This window comes from Nelusetta ayraudi, unplaced genomic scaffold (assembly GCF_046127955.1).
Source record: "Nelusetta ayraudi isolate G7.1 ecotype Tasmania unplaced genomic scaffold, CSIRO-AGI_Nayr_v1 ptg000004l, whole genome shotgun sequence".
In the NCBI taxonomy this organism is placed as follows: domain Eukaryota; kingdom Metazoa; phylum Chordata; class Actinopteri; order Tetraodontiformes; family Monacanthidae; genus Nelusetta; species Nelusetta ayraudi.
This window is the reverse complement of record NW_027466054.1, coordinates 17,517,501-17,532,500: the sequence shown is the minus strand read 5'-3', so window position 1 is coordinate 17,532,500 and position 15,000 is coordinate 17,517,501. Positions and strand designations below refer to the sequence as shown.

At 47.6% G+C, this 15,000-nt stretch overlaps 3 protein-coding genes across 3 annotated transcripts in view; 2 read left to right on the top strand and 1 right to left on the bottom strand.

The window, feature by feature from the left end:
• The window catches only part of r3hcc1l (R3H domain and coiled-coil containing 1-like), a 145,585-nt gene that overhangs the window by 99,163 nt on the left and 31,422 nt on the right, over window positions 1–15,000 (bottom strand). The gene's annotated exons all lie outside the window — the stretch shown is intronic.
• Window positions 2,850–8,240, top strand: metrnlb (meteorin like, glial cell differentiation regulator b). The gene is made up of 5 exons (XM_076039971.1): window positions 2,850–3,180; window positions 4,637–4,814; window positions 5,627–5,852; window positions 6,901–6,960; window positions 7,737–8,240. Exons 1-5 carry the CDS (start codon window positions 3,086–3,088, stop codon window positions 8,075–8,077), a joined length of 900 nt encoding a protein of 299 aa, XP_075896086.1. The 5' UTR covers window positions 2,850–3,085; the 3' UTR covers window positions 8,078–8,240.
• Window positions 11,179–14,988, top strand: tekt4 (tektin 4). The gene is made up of 7 exons (XM_076039958.1): window positions 11,179–12,276; window positions 12,414–12,484; window positions 12,591–12,734; window positions 12,824–12,910; window positions 13,017–13,152; window positions 13,523–13,677; window positions 14,529–14,988. Exons 1-7 carry the CDS (start codon window positions 11,749–11,751, stop codon window positions 14,740–14,742), a joined length of 1,335 nt encoding a protein of 444 aa, XP_075896073.1. The 5' UTR covers window positions 11,179–11,748; the 3' UTR covers window positions 14,743–14,988.

Here is a 15,000-nt window from a genome sequence, read left to right as displayed (position 1 = left end):
AACAGAAAGACAGACACTATGAATACCAAAGAAACAGCAGACTCTTTGATTATCTCGTCCGCTTCCCTGCCAATGGTTCACTGGACGAAGCTCAGGTTCCATAACACCAAACATCAAACTTGACATCAAACTTGACAGTCTTGGAATCAGGCTTGACAGTGAACTGTTTTTTCAAGATATTATTTCTCCAAATCTGAAATATCTGCTTCACTATAAGAGAGAAAGGGCACAAATAGAGAGAAAATTGACCATTTCCACAACAACTTCACATCAAGAGCTAGTGAGAAAGTTAGCTTGTTACAAGCTATCTTGTTTCTGGAAAAATTGGCGTAGTTTTTTTTAAAATGACATTACAGAATACAGCAGAATGACAGAATTAAATGCTAAACAGCTTCCCGCTAGCAACCCTACTCTCAGGGCATAAACTGCGTCCGAATATCATAGAATGAAGTGAAGGGTGAACATGCAGTGAGTGTGCACTGAATGAAACAGACTCAGTAAATGCTATATTGGATGCACAATAAAGTTAGCATACTAGCTGAAACAAAATACAAAAAAACAAAACATGCCTGCAACCTTGCTCGGTAGAAAGTCACATTTTCAACATCAGCTAATGTGGTAACTACGCAGGCGGTTTAAGTCTGTAATGTCTTCATTGTTTGTGAATTGAATTGAATTTTAATTTTAAAAAATGTAGTAGTAAAAAAATATGGTAGTTTGAGTTAGTTAATTTAAGATGTTTAAAAAAAAGGTTGGGAATACGGAACATTGAACAAAATTATTGCATGATTATCATTATTATTATACATGATTGTGTGATCTGCAGATGAACACCTTTAAATTTAAATAAATAAATAATGCTGAAACTGATTCATTGTAGATTAATTTTGAAGTATTTTGAATTCGTTCAGCTCCCAAGTTTGCCACTGAGCAAGATTCTTCACCCTTCTGACTACAGATCTGGTTGGGAGCTGCTCACTTTGCCCCCCATGGGTAAATAAAGATTTTTTTTTTTTCCTCCCCCAGAAATGGGATAGTGGAGCGTGCGGTGCGGTGCCTGAACGGAGAGGTGATAAAAGGCCACGGAGAGTGAAATGAGAGAAAGAGGAATGTGTGCGTGGCAGCAGGGCAGGGGGAACGGGTGCTGGGGGGGGTGTGTGGGAGGTGGCAGAGTGGTGGAGGGGCTGCGGGGAGAGGTCTGGAGGGGGGTCAGCGCGCCGACAGACGGGCCGCTTGAGGAGAGCCAGGTGACGGGCAGCAGCGGAGGGCGAGAGGAGCAGGTCGGGGTTGGGGGGGGGGGGGGGGGTCTGGAAATACTCGACATGGCAAAGGAGCAGGCGGGGTCAGACGACACATCAGCGGCTCAGACGACAGGATTAGACACGGGTCACAACCCCGAGATCTCTGGGTCGGAGAGCTGAATATCTTCCGATGTCGTGTTTCTGGATGCAGATATAAATACACACACATAAAGAGAAGAAGTAAGAGAGGGAGGACGGGATGTTCAGCTGAGAATAAATGATCTGCGGACGTCATTTGCAGGTCCATGTTTGGGGGGGAAATTCTCAATGCCAACATCCAATATCATTTCTTTTTTTTTCAGCTTCTCGTCCTGCCTTTGACTGCAGTCGCAGAAACCTCCAAATGAATGAATCACGAATGCTTCAGCCATCTGTGAATCTCTTTTTGACCGGTCAGAGAAGGTCACGTCAAGTCCGAAGAGTTCATGATAGTCAGTTCTGTCGGCATCCGTTCAACAGCTATGAAACTGTTTGTTGGACGATCGGACGAATGAAAGAGTCCTGGACGACAAGTCCAGTTGCAACAAGGGACTGTTTTTTGTTTGTTTGTTTGTTTGTTTTGTTTTGTTGTTGCCCCACCACCCACCCCCACCCCCCGGAAGCGATCACCATCTCCCGTGATCGCTTCACAGCTAACACATGGAACACAAGCTCCTCTAATAATAATAACAGGGAAGGCGTCCAGATTTTCTGGTGCATCTTTCCCACTGGAAACCACTGATAGATGCAACTTCTATTTTTTTTAGACAGAGAGACTGACGTGTGTCCGTGTGTGCGTGCGTGCGTGCGTGCGTGCTGGTATTTCTCGAAATGCGTGACATAGCTCTGGCACTGCGGGGGAATGTTGCGAGTCACTAACATGCTCACAGTTCCGACTGTTTTCTCACGGGAAAAGCGGCCGGGAACCAAACACACGTCGTCTTGGAGCGAACGTGTGAATTTTTTTTCTTTCTTTCTTTCTTTAAGGTGCGCGCGTAGATAGATGCAAAAAAAAAAAAAAAAAGAAAGAAAAGAAAAAGGCAGAGCGAGAGAGAAGTAGAGGAAATGATACCGGATCTTCTCGAATTATCCGCCTGATTATTGCCGTGCAGGTTGCGGAGCCTCGGCCGCTGCTCAGCGCCGCTCCCTCCTTAATGTGATCCATGTGTCTGGCCTGGCGAAAGTGCTGATCGGTATATATTAGTATATACATCGACAATGATAATTAATCCCTGCAGTTTGTGACTCGGCACTGGACAACTTTTCTTCCATCTTCACCCCCCCTCACAACCGCCATTCTGCGCGTTTTCTAACGAGGAAGTGCATTAGTAACTGATTTATTTATATCATTTTATCCAGCAGGAGGTGTGTGTGTGTGTGTGTGTGTGTGTGTGTGTGTGTGTGTGTGTGTGTGTGTGTGTGTGTTTGGGCGTGCCTTGGAGAGAGCGCTCGCGTGTCAACGCCAGTGTTGGCACGCGCCCCCCGCTCGGCGGTGACGCCCCCCCCCCCCTCTCTCTCTCTCTCTCTCTCTCACACACACACACACACACACACACACACACCGCCCCGCTACAAGAGTCTCTCAGCAAAGCTTTCAGTCCGCAGTGCCCGGGACGGAAGCGAACATGTAGGAGCTCCTGGATGCATTTTCACCCCATTTATCATATGTATGTATACACACATATATATATATATATATATCTACCGACTTTGTGGACAAAACCCGGAGGAGCAGCATCAACATCAACGGTCTGGTGCGTGTGCGAGATTAGGGCGTCCCGTCGTGGAGGGCGGACTAGGGCAGCATGCTGCGGCCGTGTTGCGCGCTCTGGATCACGGCTGCGCTCCTGTGCGGCGCCGCGGGGCAGTACAGCAGCGACCTGTGCAGCTGGAGGGGAAGGTAAGGACCGACTTCTCATCCCCAGTGGCACTGCTGTATTTGTGGGAAAAGTGAAAAAAATAAAATTCTAAAATCATATGTATATATGTGTGAATGTATATATATATATATACATACATATATCATTTGTACTTAATACTTAGAATTTTATAATGTGATATATATCATTTTTGTCTTTCTTTAAAAAGAGTAATGAAAAACAATGAATCATTTTTACTGCTGACATCCATCCATCCATCCATCCATCCATCCATCCGTTTCCTTTCCTGCACTCGGGGTCAGAGTGGTGGCACACTGGGCCCCAGTTATGCTGAGGGCAGGGTTATGGGCATGGTCGTTTTTTTTTTGTTTTTTTTAATAAATGACATCAAGCAATTAAAAGAGAACATTGGGGTGGGGTGGGGGTGTAAAGAGTTTTATTTTCTGTTTGATGGCTTGGCTCCAATCTGGCTGATATGAAGCTGTGGGGGAGTGGTGGCAGGAAGGGAAGTGAAGAGTGTGAGAGGGAGCTGGGCTCTTTGAACTGCCTGTGCCGGAGCATTACTCAGGATCTGGGGGTGTTCGGAGCTGTAATTAGAGGCATGTGAGATAGATTTAATTTAATTTTTTTTTTTTTTTTTTTAGGAAAAAAAATCTAATCTAGAGAGAGAGAGAGAGAACATCAATCCTAAGGAAGACCATTAGAAGTTTGCTGTGAAGTAGGTGACATCCTTGTTGCGGTGCCGAGGGAAGGACTTCCCGGTCGCTCCTCTTTCTTGTGGTTGCTGTTTAAACGCTTCACGATGAGCAACCCTTGGGATTTTCCATGAGATTTTCATTCATTTTTTTTTTCTACAAATAAACTTGACAATAAAGGGTAATATTCCTTAAGTTACCCACGCAGCCAGGTTGTGGAAATGACCCTCTGATCGGAAGAGGAATGTCTCCCGCGCCCGCTCCCATCCTGAGTAAACACGACTTTATAGGCCCTTTGATCCGCGTCGTAAAAAATGATTTCACGTGCTGTTGTTAAGTTTGCCCGCCTCAAACTGCTAACGACTTAATGGGGCCCAATCAGTCCCCGGGTGTCGAGGTACAGCCTCGTGCACATCAGAGACCGGGACGACCGCATCCGTCCTGAAGTGACAGATTTGTTGGCCGACAGCTGCGACCGACTTGGAGCTCCTTAATGAACGTCAGCGGAACGTTAAAATCCTTTCCATGTGTTTCTGCGTCTCGGCTCCTCTTGCACTGTTTTTTTTTTTGTGCCATTCAACGGTCACTAAAGTCTTGCCAATGGCAGCCAGCTGGCCTAGTATACTATATAGGACAACGCAAGGAGGGTACAAATGTCACGCAAAATGATAATTAAAAATAAATAAATAAATAAATATATATATATATTTATATATTGAGCTAGAAGAACTTACATATTGTCCCTTTAACAAACTGATCCGTCTTCCTTCCTTTTCTGCAGTGGTCTGAGCCACGAGTCTCACCGCCGTGACGTGGAACAGGTCTACCTGCGCTGCTCCCAGGGCTCCCTGGAGTGGCTCTACCCGACAGGGGCCGTCATTGTCAACCTACGTCCCAACACGGTGCCGGCGTACGCGGCAGGTCTCCACGTGTGCATCAAACCCCACACCAACTCACAGGTAAAGTAGAGCATTTGGAAAGGCAAAGACTGGCAGTGCAACTTGACCATCCTCCTGTCTGCCACATTTCAGTCGTTGCAGTTGTGCAAAGGAGCAACAGCTTGAAGCTTCCAGTTCTCTCTGCCAGCCGGTGGGAAACCATGTGTGCTGTGGTGTTTGACTATAATCTTGTCTGTTAAACTCCAAACCTCCTCAAGCCCTGTTGTTGTTCTTCATTTATTGTGCAAACCTCACGCAGTTATGATAAAAGTGCCACTTCTATAGAGTCCACACTAGTCCTCGTAGCACTAGCAAGGCTCACAGTCACTTCCTGTCCTATTCGTCATATTCCTCTGGGGGAAAACTCGGGGAAAATGGGCAACATAATTTGAGGAATTTTCTGTCCACCACGTTTCCATTGTTGCAGTTATGCAAAAGGGCAACATCTTAAGGCTCTTTTTAGCATTAGCTTCGCTACGTTAGAAGTTTGGGAAGCCACATGCACTGCGGTGTTCAGTTAAAATCTTGTCTGTTAACCTCTAAACCTCCTCAAGCCCTGTTGTTCTTCTTCTTTTATTGTGTAAACACCCTATGGTTATGATAAAACGGCTGCTTCTGAAGGATCCACGCTAGTCCTCTTAGCACTAGCAAGGCTCACAGTCACTTCCTATTCTATTCCGCATGCACTCTGTGCCATTTCAAGAGCAGTTTAACAAATTAAATTGCTCTCCTTTGTCCAGAATCTTGGGTTGGGAATTCTCTAGTTGTTTGCTCGAGGTTGGACCTCGAAGTCCGACTGGGAGAGTGACAGTCTGGCGGTTGTGCATTGTCAGGGCTCCAACATTTACCTGGAGCGGGCCGGCGATCTGATGCTACTGCTGGCGGAGAAGGAGCACGCTCGTGGCTCAGTGCGCTGCTTCGGACTGGCGGAGGGCGCCCTCTTCGTGGAGGCAGCTCCTGCCACGGACATCAGCCGCAGGATCACGGCCTTCCAGTACGAGCTGGTGCCCAGTGAGGGACCTGGAGGACACATGTACCCATACCTGCACCCAGGTGGAGGTAAGACAACACCCATCTTTAAACTCGTAATAAAACTGAGATAATTTCCCAATGGATGCTGTGATCTTAGCAATTGAATTTTTCCTGTGGGATTTCTGCTTCAAGATGATGTTGCCCTCGACCCTATTGGAAAGAAATGTGTATAAAGATATCATAGCTTGATGCTTGATGATAAATATGAATCAATGTCAGCAGATGATACCAAAATGCTCCAAAGTTGAGCAGTGGAGTGAAACGCTAGAAGAACTGCAACTGGGAGCACACAAAAATTAAAACTTGAATACAAATCATGCTCCCCCTAGTGGCAGGCTATGGCACAAACCAGTTAAAAGTCCAAATGGGAACCATCCATCTTTTCATGGACTTGTTAGACAGCCATATTTCCTACTCCTCACTGGAACTTTAAGCCCTATTTTTAACATGAGGGTGGATGAAGAAACGGTTGGTTACTTACAGCAGACGGGTTTCGCGTTAGTGGCACTGACACTTCCATTTTAAATGCCGGCTTCTCATTCGTCATGCCACCCACAGGCCGTCTCCCTGCTTGACACTAAGTGAAGGTGACAGAGGGCGCCGCTGCCGCGTCACCCGGGCTCCTTCATCTGGACAGCCCCTCCTCCCCCGCTTCCTGCGGCCCGCTCCCCCCCCAGTCTCAGCCAGACTTATGAAAACAAGCAGGCCAATCGAAAGGTCGCAGCCAGGGCCGAGCGCGAGGGTCGGCGGCCGCCTCTGGACTGTCAATCAGGAACAGACACCCCCTCCCTGGCAGTGGGAGGGGGCTAATGAGACACAGGGTAGAAGCCTGTCTGTGACCCCGCTGTCTGGACATTTTATAGCTGTTTTTATAGCTGACAGGAGGTCAGAGGGTTAATTCTGTGATTACATCTCCACCCTCACCTGCTCTTCTCATTCACGTCCTGCATCTTTGGTCTGTTGAGCTCCAAACTGCACAGAGCAGAGGGGTCAAAACAGAAAATTCATCTTTTTCTTTTTTTTGAAGGTTTTTGAGGCTAAATGCATGTTGTTGTTTTTTTCTGTCACATTGTAGTCACATGTGAACCCTGTTCAGACGAAGAGATTCTCATGGCCGTGTGCACCAGTGACTTTGGTAAGACTGCGCACACACTGAAACACACACACACACACACACACACACACACACACACACACACACACACGTTTGAGCTGTAATTGTTTGTTATTTTGTGAATTGCACCTATTTTCTTGCGTCAGATGAATGGATTGCACTCCACAAGGGGCCTGATTTGGTCGAGCATAGCAGAAAGTCTGTAAACAGTCTGGGAGAGCAGAAAAAATGTTTTTGCTTGCAGTAACCTCTGTTGTATTTGTCAGATTTTAACTCTTTAAGCTAAACCAACATTAAGTTAAAGCAAAAATATTGTGTAGGTTTTTCCCACATCACATATTTCAGTGTATTTTTTTTATCGCCTTAGGTATTCAAACGAATATGTTTTCAAAAACTGAATTTTACTTTGGTGGAACAATTTACGGTTTGCACACACTGCAAATACATAATCAGTGACCCAGCTAAAGTAGTTTTGGAATGTTGCTAAAGTTAGTTTGTAAAGATGTATTCATTTGGAGCTCTGTAGTTTTTTGTCCTTTTTGCAACCATTTGTAGCGGTCCCTGCTGACCAAACAATAGAATGCAGGTTTTTGGCACTTCTATGAGTGACCTCCTTTTTGAAACCGGAAGCTCTGTCCAACCTAATATCAACAGTTAATAATGAAGTGGCAGCAAGATAATTGAGTCACATTTTCCCAAATTATCATGAGTCAGCGAGTCTTTAACAGCAAAACCATTTAATTTTGCTCAGAGGGGTCGGAATGAGGTCACATTGTCTCCTGTTCCTGTGTCTCCAGCCGGCGTAGGAACATTTCAAGGTGCGGTTCCAGACGCCATCCATCACTCTCGCATCGCCGTGACTCTCAGTCGCCTCCTCCGACAGAAGAGCAACTTGTTTGCTGCCAAGGGGCGCCGGCGGTGGAAGGGCCACATCAACATCCCAACGCAATGCGCTGCGCGCCCTGGTGGGGATGCTCTCCTCCTGACTGGTTCGGTCCACTTTGGCGAAGCGTGGCTGGGCTGCGCGCCTCACTACAAGGACTTCCTGCGGCTGTACGTCGAAGCTCAGAGAGCCGGAAGGAACCCGTGTCAGATCGACACGGAAGGACTCATCACAAACCCTCATCACAAACCCTGAGGAGGAACTCTGAGGGCAACAGAAGTTTGTCTGTTGCCCAGAATTTCCCCAGTCGGACTGTAAAACTTATGCCCTGAGACCACAAAATGCTCATTTGGGGTCATTGACGTTTGTTTGCTTTGTAAAAAGCTTTTTTTTCCCCCTGTTTTTTTTTTGTTTTGTTTTGTTGTTGTTTTTTTTACTAAATTTAGGAGCCTTCTGACAGAAGTGAATCGTATGCAGCTCTGTGAGTCTGTTTGTGTTTGTGCGCGTGTGCGAGTGTGTTTTGCTTAAGGGTCTTTTTTAATATTTGCAGACCATAAACAGCAATATTAATAGAAATAATAATAAAAAATCTCTTTTATCTCGTCTTTATAATTTTAATTCACAGGTTTTTCCACATTTGACTTCCCCTTGCTCTCCCTTTTGAGTTGGCTGTGATTAAAAAGAATAAATGGAGCAAAACAAAGTTAATAGCCTGGACCAGAAGTCAGCAGGCTCTTGGTGTGCGGACCCAACAAAGGCAGACAGACTGTCCACCCAAACACTCCCCAACAGACTGAAAAGCCATTGTTCCTGTTCGGTGGCCACTAGCTGGCAGCAGAGCGGCGGTGCGTCACTGCTGGCGTCGTCGCCCCTGTGGAGCTTTGACAGGCTGAAGGGACAGCGGGGGAGGCGAAGGGGAAGGAGGGATGGGGGTGGGCAATTATATTTTCAAATGTTGCCAACCTGCTTCGCTTCACTGGCTTGGATGGATGCAAATTCTTTTTTTTTTCCCCCTCCTGTTGCCGTCACACAAGCGCAAATCCGACTCAGGCCAGCACACCGCTGTTGATGGGCGTCAGGACGTGTGTGGCTGCATTGCTGAAAACCAAGGGATGGAAAGTTTTCGAAAGAAAATGTTTTACAGCGTGATGGATGAATGGGTTTAAGGCCTGATGGGTGGATCGACTGATGAATAAATGAATAGACAAAGAATAGACAACTGGATGATGGATGGATGAATGACAGGGTTGGAAGGGCTGATGAGTGGATGGATGGATGGATGGATGGACACATAGATGATGACTGATGATGATGAATGCACGTATAGATGGAGTGATGATTATGATGATGGAATGATAAATGGAGGGAGGGAGGGATGGACAGAAGGGTGGACTGTCCTCTCGGTCTCCCTGCTGGAGGAAGAGGTGCTATTTTGTTCACCTCTCACCCTGCCTGTGAGTGTGTGACGCTCTCCCTCTTTCCTCAGGAAGAGAGAGAATCTGTGGAATGTCCCCTCCCACACACACACACACACACACACACACTCCTGCCTATCTGCAGAGATAAACAGCAGTGCTGATGAGCCTTTAACCCTTTGCACTCTTCCTACCTGGCCAGCCTCACCCTCAGTCGCAGTCGGAGTGCTTTCTGCAGCTTTTGCTTCCACTTTAGAGATTTGCTGTGATGTTTTGTTTGTGTATTGTTTGATTCAACAGGACGTGCTTGCATTACATTAATATGAATTTCTTTAAGGCATTTGAATTGCTGCCACTTCAAAGCTGAAGTCTTACAGGTCCATCATGAAAAAATGTCTTCAAGATCTTTTGTTCTCCATACGCACTGTGCGCTGATTTTTATTTATTTATTTATTTATTTATTTTGTATAAAGCTTGACTGGACAAATGTTAGGTTGCCTAAGTCAGTGAGGACCAACTGGTGGGTCGCGACCCAAAAGTGGGTCAGTGGTTGGACAGAGAGTGGAGATAATGCCCTGCAATGCTAAAAGAAACCTGAACGAACTGAGCAAAGTACGGCACTGCTGGACAATGACTTGAGGTTTAGATTTTCCTGTTGTTGTTTTTTCTGCAGTGAGTGAGTCTTCTCAGCCAAAAGCTGCAGAATTGGATTCTTTTTGAAAATACTAAATGGTAGTTGCACTTTTGCATTACACGTATTTTGCATGAAAACAGCCGCAGGGTCTGTTAGAAATGTCTGTTATGATTCATCCTTGAGCAAATTGTTTTTGTAGGACAGTTTTCAGGTTGCACTGAAAAGGGAAGTGTTACATTTTTATTAGTCCTCGCTCTATTTGCATTTTTTTTTTTTTCGAGTCTTCGTGCCGTCTGTGGCATCGCCACCTGCCGGTCGTTTTGGTTTATCAGTATTCAATGAACCTGTTTCGTGTGTTATCCTGCACTCTCTCAGGTTCAAACGGCTCAATCCTTCTATCAAACAAGTTGGAGAAGTCGAGAATCTCGGTGATGGAGGGTCAATGGCCCAGGTGCGTGTGAGAACCACTTTGTCACGTGATCCGAGCGCATTTTCTCGTTGCTACGTGAGGAAAAAATATATATGTAAATATTTCTGCTCAGCTGGAAACCACTGTACGTGTCGGTTCTGCATCCAGACATGTTGGAGAAAGTCAGTCGGAGACATAAACACATGGCTGGAGGGTTTAAGACGGACCCGTGAGACTGAGGAGGGTCACCTATAAATAAAAGTGTGTGTGTGTGTGTGTGTGTGTGTGTGTGTGTGTGTGTGTGTGTGTGTGTGTGTGTGTGTGTGTGTGTGTGTGTTTTCTTGGGCTGAGAGGACGGCAAACGCACGGGCCGCCGCCACGCTGCTGACACTGACATGCATACACGCCACTTGCGGAAACCCAAGCCGCTGCAGTGACACCCGGAGAGCCGAGCTGGCAGCGTGCGGGCTTCTCCGCTGGCAGCCTCACTAATTCGGGACACACTTAACCCGCAATCGCACCGGGGCCCGAATGTTAACCTTTCAGCGTGGGATGGAGGGATGGGAGAGGCGGCGGCCGAGAAAGAGGCACAGCTGAGCGGTCGGCTGGAGGTCCAGGGAGTGGCTGAGTGGCTCTCACACACACACACACACACACACACACACACACACACACACACACACACACACACACAGAGAGAGAGGACGCCAGGAGGTGCAGATATAATAATAATAATAATAATAATAATAATAATAATAATAATAATAATAATTGTAATTTCATTCAGAGAAACAAGTTCAACCCCCCCCCCCCCCCCCCCCCAGGAAAAAAAAAGTTTTGAGAGCGGAAGAATATAGGATCTTAAGTAACAGTACAATGAACTAATTAATACTAGGAGAAACAACTTTACTGCTGCAATAGTTAAGTTACAGCAGCTTAAGTATTTAGTACATTTTGGACGTTTCAGTCAGTTGTAGCCAGACTCACATTAAGGTAAGTGTAAGGCGCCCCCTTGTGGGGACGATCACGCATCCAGCTTAGTCATTTAACAGGTTTGAAACAAGCGCATAAACTCAGAGTTACACAGTTCAGTAGATTCACTGCATTTATTGAACAGAGTAGAAGTGATCCAGTTTATCATCAATCATGCAATATTGTATTCCTTAATGCTGTTTAATGATGTAGCCTCAAAACTGGCCCTCTTGTGAGAGCAAGTTGCAGATGATAATAATTTTTGTATAGGAGTATAGAAAATGTTAAAATAATCATTTAAAAAAGCTGCTTCCATCACTTTCAACTCTGTCATATTTAATTTAAGAAGCTGGTTGCTGGTTACCTGAGCCGGAGAACCTCCTCCCTCCTGCCAACTGACGTAACCACGGCGACACCCAAACAAACCTGAAGCTCATCAACTTTTGCAGCTGGTAAAACTTGCCGCCGACATTCTTCAGTCTTCAGGCGAACAATTATGGACTCGGAGGTCTTGGTGTCGAGGCCGCACTACGACACTCGGGCTGTGGCTCTCAGGTTCCGTCATGAGGAGCCTGGCGCCCGGCGGGACGTCCCGCAGCCGTCCTCGGGCTCCGCCACCGCGGGCTACCGCTCGGCCAAGTACACCCCGGCCGAGTGGTTCTCCAACTACCAGGCCATCCTGCAGCAGGCCGCCGCCCACCGCACCGAGGCCCGCAGCATCCAGCGGGAGTCCAGGGCCCTGAGCCAGGACACGGAGGCGGACGCTTCCAAGAACCAGGCCGACGGGACCCGCCTGCTGGGCCAGAGGCTGCAGGAGATCCACGGCTGGCAGTCGGAGCTGCGGCGGCACATCGAGCGGCTGCAGGAGGACACCGACTCGCTGCTGGCGCTGAGGACAAGGCTGGAGAGGGCGCTGGACGCCAGCCAGACGCCCTATGCCATCGCCAGCGACAACCTGAAGTGCAGGGCCCGCAGGCCAGGGCCCGACCTGGTCCAGGACTCGGTGGAGGAGGAGCTGCTGAAGGTAGAGTGAGGGGGTGTCGCATTCAGACACGAGACGACAAGCTGCCATCGCTTTGCCGAGGGACGTTTCAGTTCAGATTGAAGGGTATTCCGAGCAGAGGGGGCGTTTTTACATTCTCATGGCTGTGTGCTGTGCAGGAAGTGGAGTTGATCCGCAGCGTCCAGGCTCTCCTGAGGAGAACCGCAGATCAGGTTGTCGCTCAGATCAAGTGAGTGGTGTCAAAACTCCGCTCGCAGGGCATCCCTATGACTTGCAGAGATCTTACTGTGTACCATGTGTGTGTGTGTATGTGTGTGTGTATGTGTGTGTGTCAGGTCGAACCGAGAGGCCAAGCAGACGCTGGAGCTGGACTGGTCCGACAAGCTGCAGGCCTACAGCCTGGACGAGCTCAGTGGGAGACACAGCAACAGCAGCACAGACACGCAGCTGCACCCGAGCTCGGCCAGCGTGCAGGAGCAGTGAGGCTGTGTTGCTTTGTGTGTGTGTGCGCGCACGTGTGTATGACTGTGCTCCTGTGCGCTAACTCCAGCCTCTCTTACTGCTGCAGGGTGTGTAACAGCACATCGTGGACAAAGTTCACCCAGGACAACTTGTCCATAGCGGTGCAGGAGCAGCAGAGCAGCAGCAGCCTCAGGTGGAGCTCGAGCCAAGGCTTTGACTTGTTTGTACTGTGATGTGGTGCTGATGCACAGTGTGTGTGTGTGTGTGTGTGTGTGTGTGTGTGTGTGTGTGTGTGTCAGGGCGCTGGTGGAGCAGGTCCTGCAGGACACCACCGATGACCTGCGAGCCCAGTGCTCCAGGGTGGAGCGAGCCTTCAGCCAGCGCTGCGAGCAGCTGCTGGAGGCCAGGAGCCAGCTGGAGATGAAGCTGGAGGAGGTGAGCAGACAAAGTTCACTCCCTCCTCCACCCTTCCTACCACTTCATTGCTCCTATTGCTATTTCTTATGGCCTACTTTTGCTCTCTACACTCTTTCTACTCGTCTACACATTGAGTTGGAGTTGCAGCAAAAAGTAATTTTCCCTTGGAGATGAAGAGTTCTGATTCTGATTCTGATGTATATATGAAACCACAATGAACTTAAATATATCAACATTTAGCCGGAAATGCATTCATGCACTTTCACTCTCTCTTTCTCTCTCCCTCTCTCCCTTTCTCTCTCTCACTCCCTCTCTCTCTCTCTCTCCTCACTCCCTCTTTTTCTCTCTCTCTCTCTCCCTCTCTCTCTCTCTCTCTCCCTCTGTGCAGATCCTGGAGCAGATCGGGACCCAGGAGAGGAACATTGTGGCCTTGCAGCAGGCCATCCAGGACAAAGAGGCTCCTCTCAGGGTGCTCCAGTCCCGGCTGTACCTGCGCTCCCTGCGGCCCAACACGGAGCTGTGCAGGGATCAGCCTCAGCTCAGGTAGGCCCCGCCCACAGCTTCACCACCTCTTCCTCCTGACAGGCAGACAGGCCAGACAGAGGGAAGAAAATATTTGTTTTTGCATGTATATATTGGTATAAAAAATACTGGATGACAGAAACGGAAATTGGCAGTAAATGATTTAGTTAAATGAGTGCCACAATAATTGCACAGGCTTTTCTTTTCCTACATTTAGCTGTTAAAGCAAATTAGAGTGATTGTCAATAATAATTGATACTTTTTTTTATTCAACTTATCTAATACATAGATACATTTTTTTTATTTCATCATTGCTGTTTTATTGTAGCTGTTCTAAACAATTTCATGACCCAATCTATGCAATCTGCTTTAAATGATCAATTCATTAGGAAACCTTTCATGAATTGAAAACATAGACCTTATTCTGTCTGTGAGAATACCCCAGTGATACAAAGCTGAACTTGTGCAACCATGTATGTATTTATTTCCTTACTCATATGAAAACCTTATTTATTCATTTCAACAACTCCAACAGCAACGGTGCTCAGCACATCCCCCCCCGCCCCCCCCCCTACCTGAATACTTCCTGCCTGCTGCACTGCAGGACTTGCAGCTGCTCTGACGCATTACGCACTAAACCAGGCAGCAGAAAAAGCAGTTCCACTCAAAAGCCCAAGATCTTAATAGTTTAGTTACTTTCAACTGTGTTCCTATGGTAATGAAATACCTTGCCTCACATGAGTAGTATCAAAAGTATGATCTGACGGTCAACTTTAAAGCATAAAGATCTGGTACCGGAGGTGTTGATATTATAGTATCGATCGGCACATCACTACTGGCCACCGACCTCCTCTTCCTCCTCTCGCCCGCAGCCTGGAGGAGGAGTCCAGGCAGCTGGACGGCGCTGCGGCCTCCCTGCAGCAGCGGCTGGCTGAGGCTCGGGGCTCTCTGTCCTGGCTGGAGGAGTCCCGCCGCGGCCTGGAGAGGGACATCGACTGCAAGAGCCACTCGCTGTTCATCGAGCGGGACAAGTGCCTGAAGCAGCGGGAGCGCTACCCCACCGTCTCCACGCTGTCGGGATACTGAGGACGGCGTGTGTGCTGCGCTCCGGCCGCAAGTCGCAGTCTTTGGGGGTTCGGTTTGTTGTTGTGACGTGGTTTGGTTCAGGAATTTCACTGGGAAAAAAAGTGTGGATGAAACCTTCTAACCACAGTATTTCACTTCTTTCAGTCAATAATAAAAAGAAAAAAAAGCTATGACACTGTGACACAAAGGCTACGACACTTGCTGATCTTCTCACTCTCTTTAATGCCAGAAGGTGCGAGTCTACCATTTCCACCGACA

Coding starts and splice junctions, on each gene's coding strand:
- tekt4 (XM_076039958.1), top strand. CDS start 11,749: ATGGACTCGGAGGTCTTGGTGTCGAGGCCGCACTACGACACTCGGGCT. Junction 12,277..12,413: donor TGGAGGAGGAGCTGCTGAAG/GTAGAGTGAGGG, acceptor TGTGCTGTGCAG/GAAGTGGAGTTGATCCGCAG. Junction 12,735..12,823: donor TCGGCCAGCGTGCAGGAGCA/GTGAGGCTGTGT, acceptor TTACTGCTGCAG/GGTGTGTAACAGCACATCGT.
- metrnlb (XM_076039971.1), top strand. CDS start 3,086: ATGCTGCGGCCGTGTTGCGCGCTCTGGATCACGGCTGCGCTCCTGTGC. Junction 5,853..6,900: donor ATACCTGCACCCAGGTGGAG/GTAAGACAACAC, acceptor GTCACATTGTAG/TCACATGTGAACCCTGTTCA. Junction 6,961..7,736: donor CGTGTGCACCAGTGACTTTG/GTAAGACTGCGC, acceptor CTGTGTCTCCAG/CCGGCGTAGGAACATTTCAA.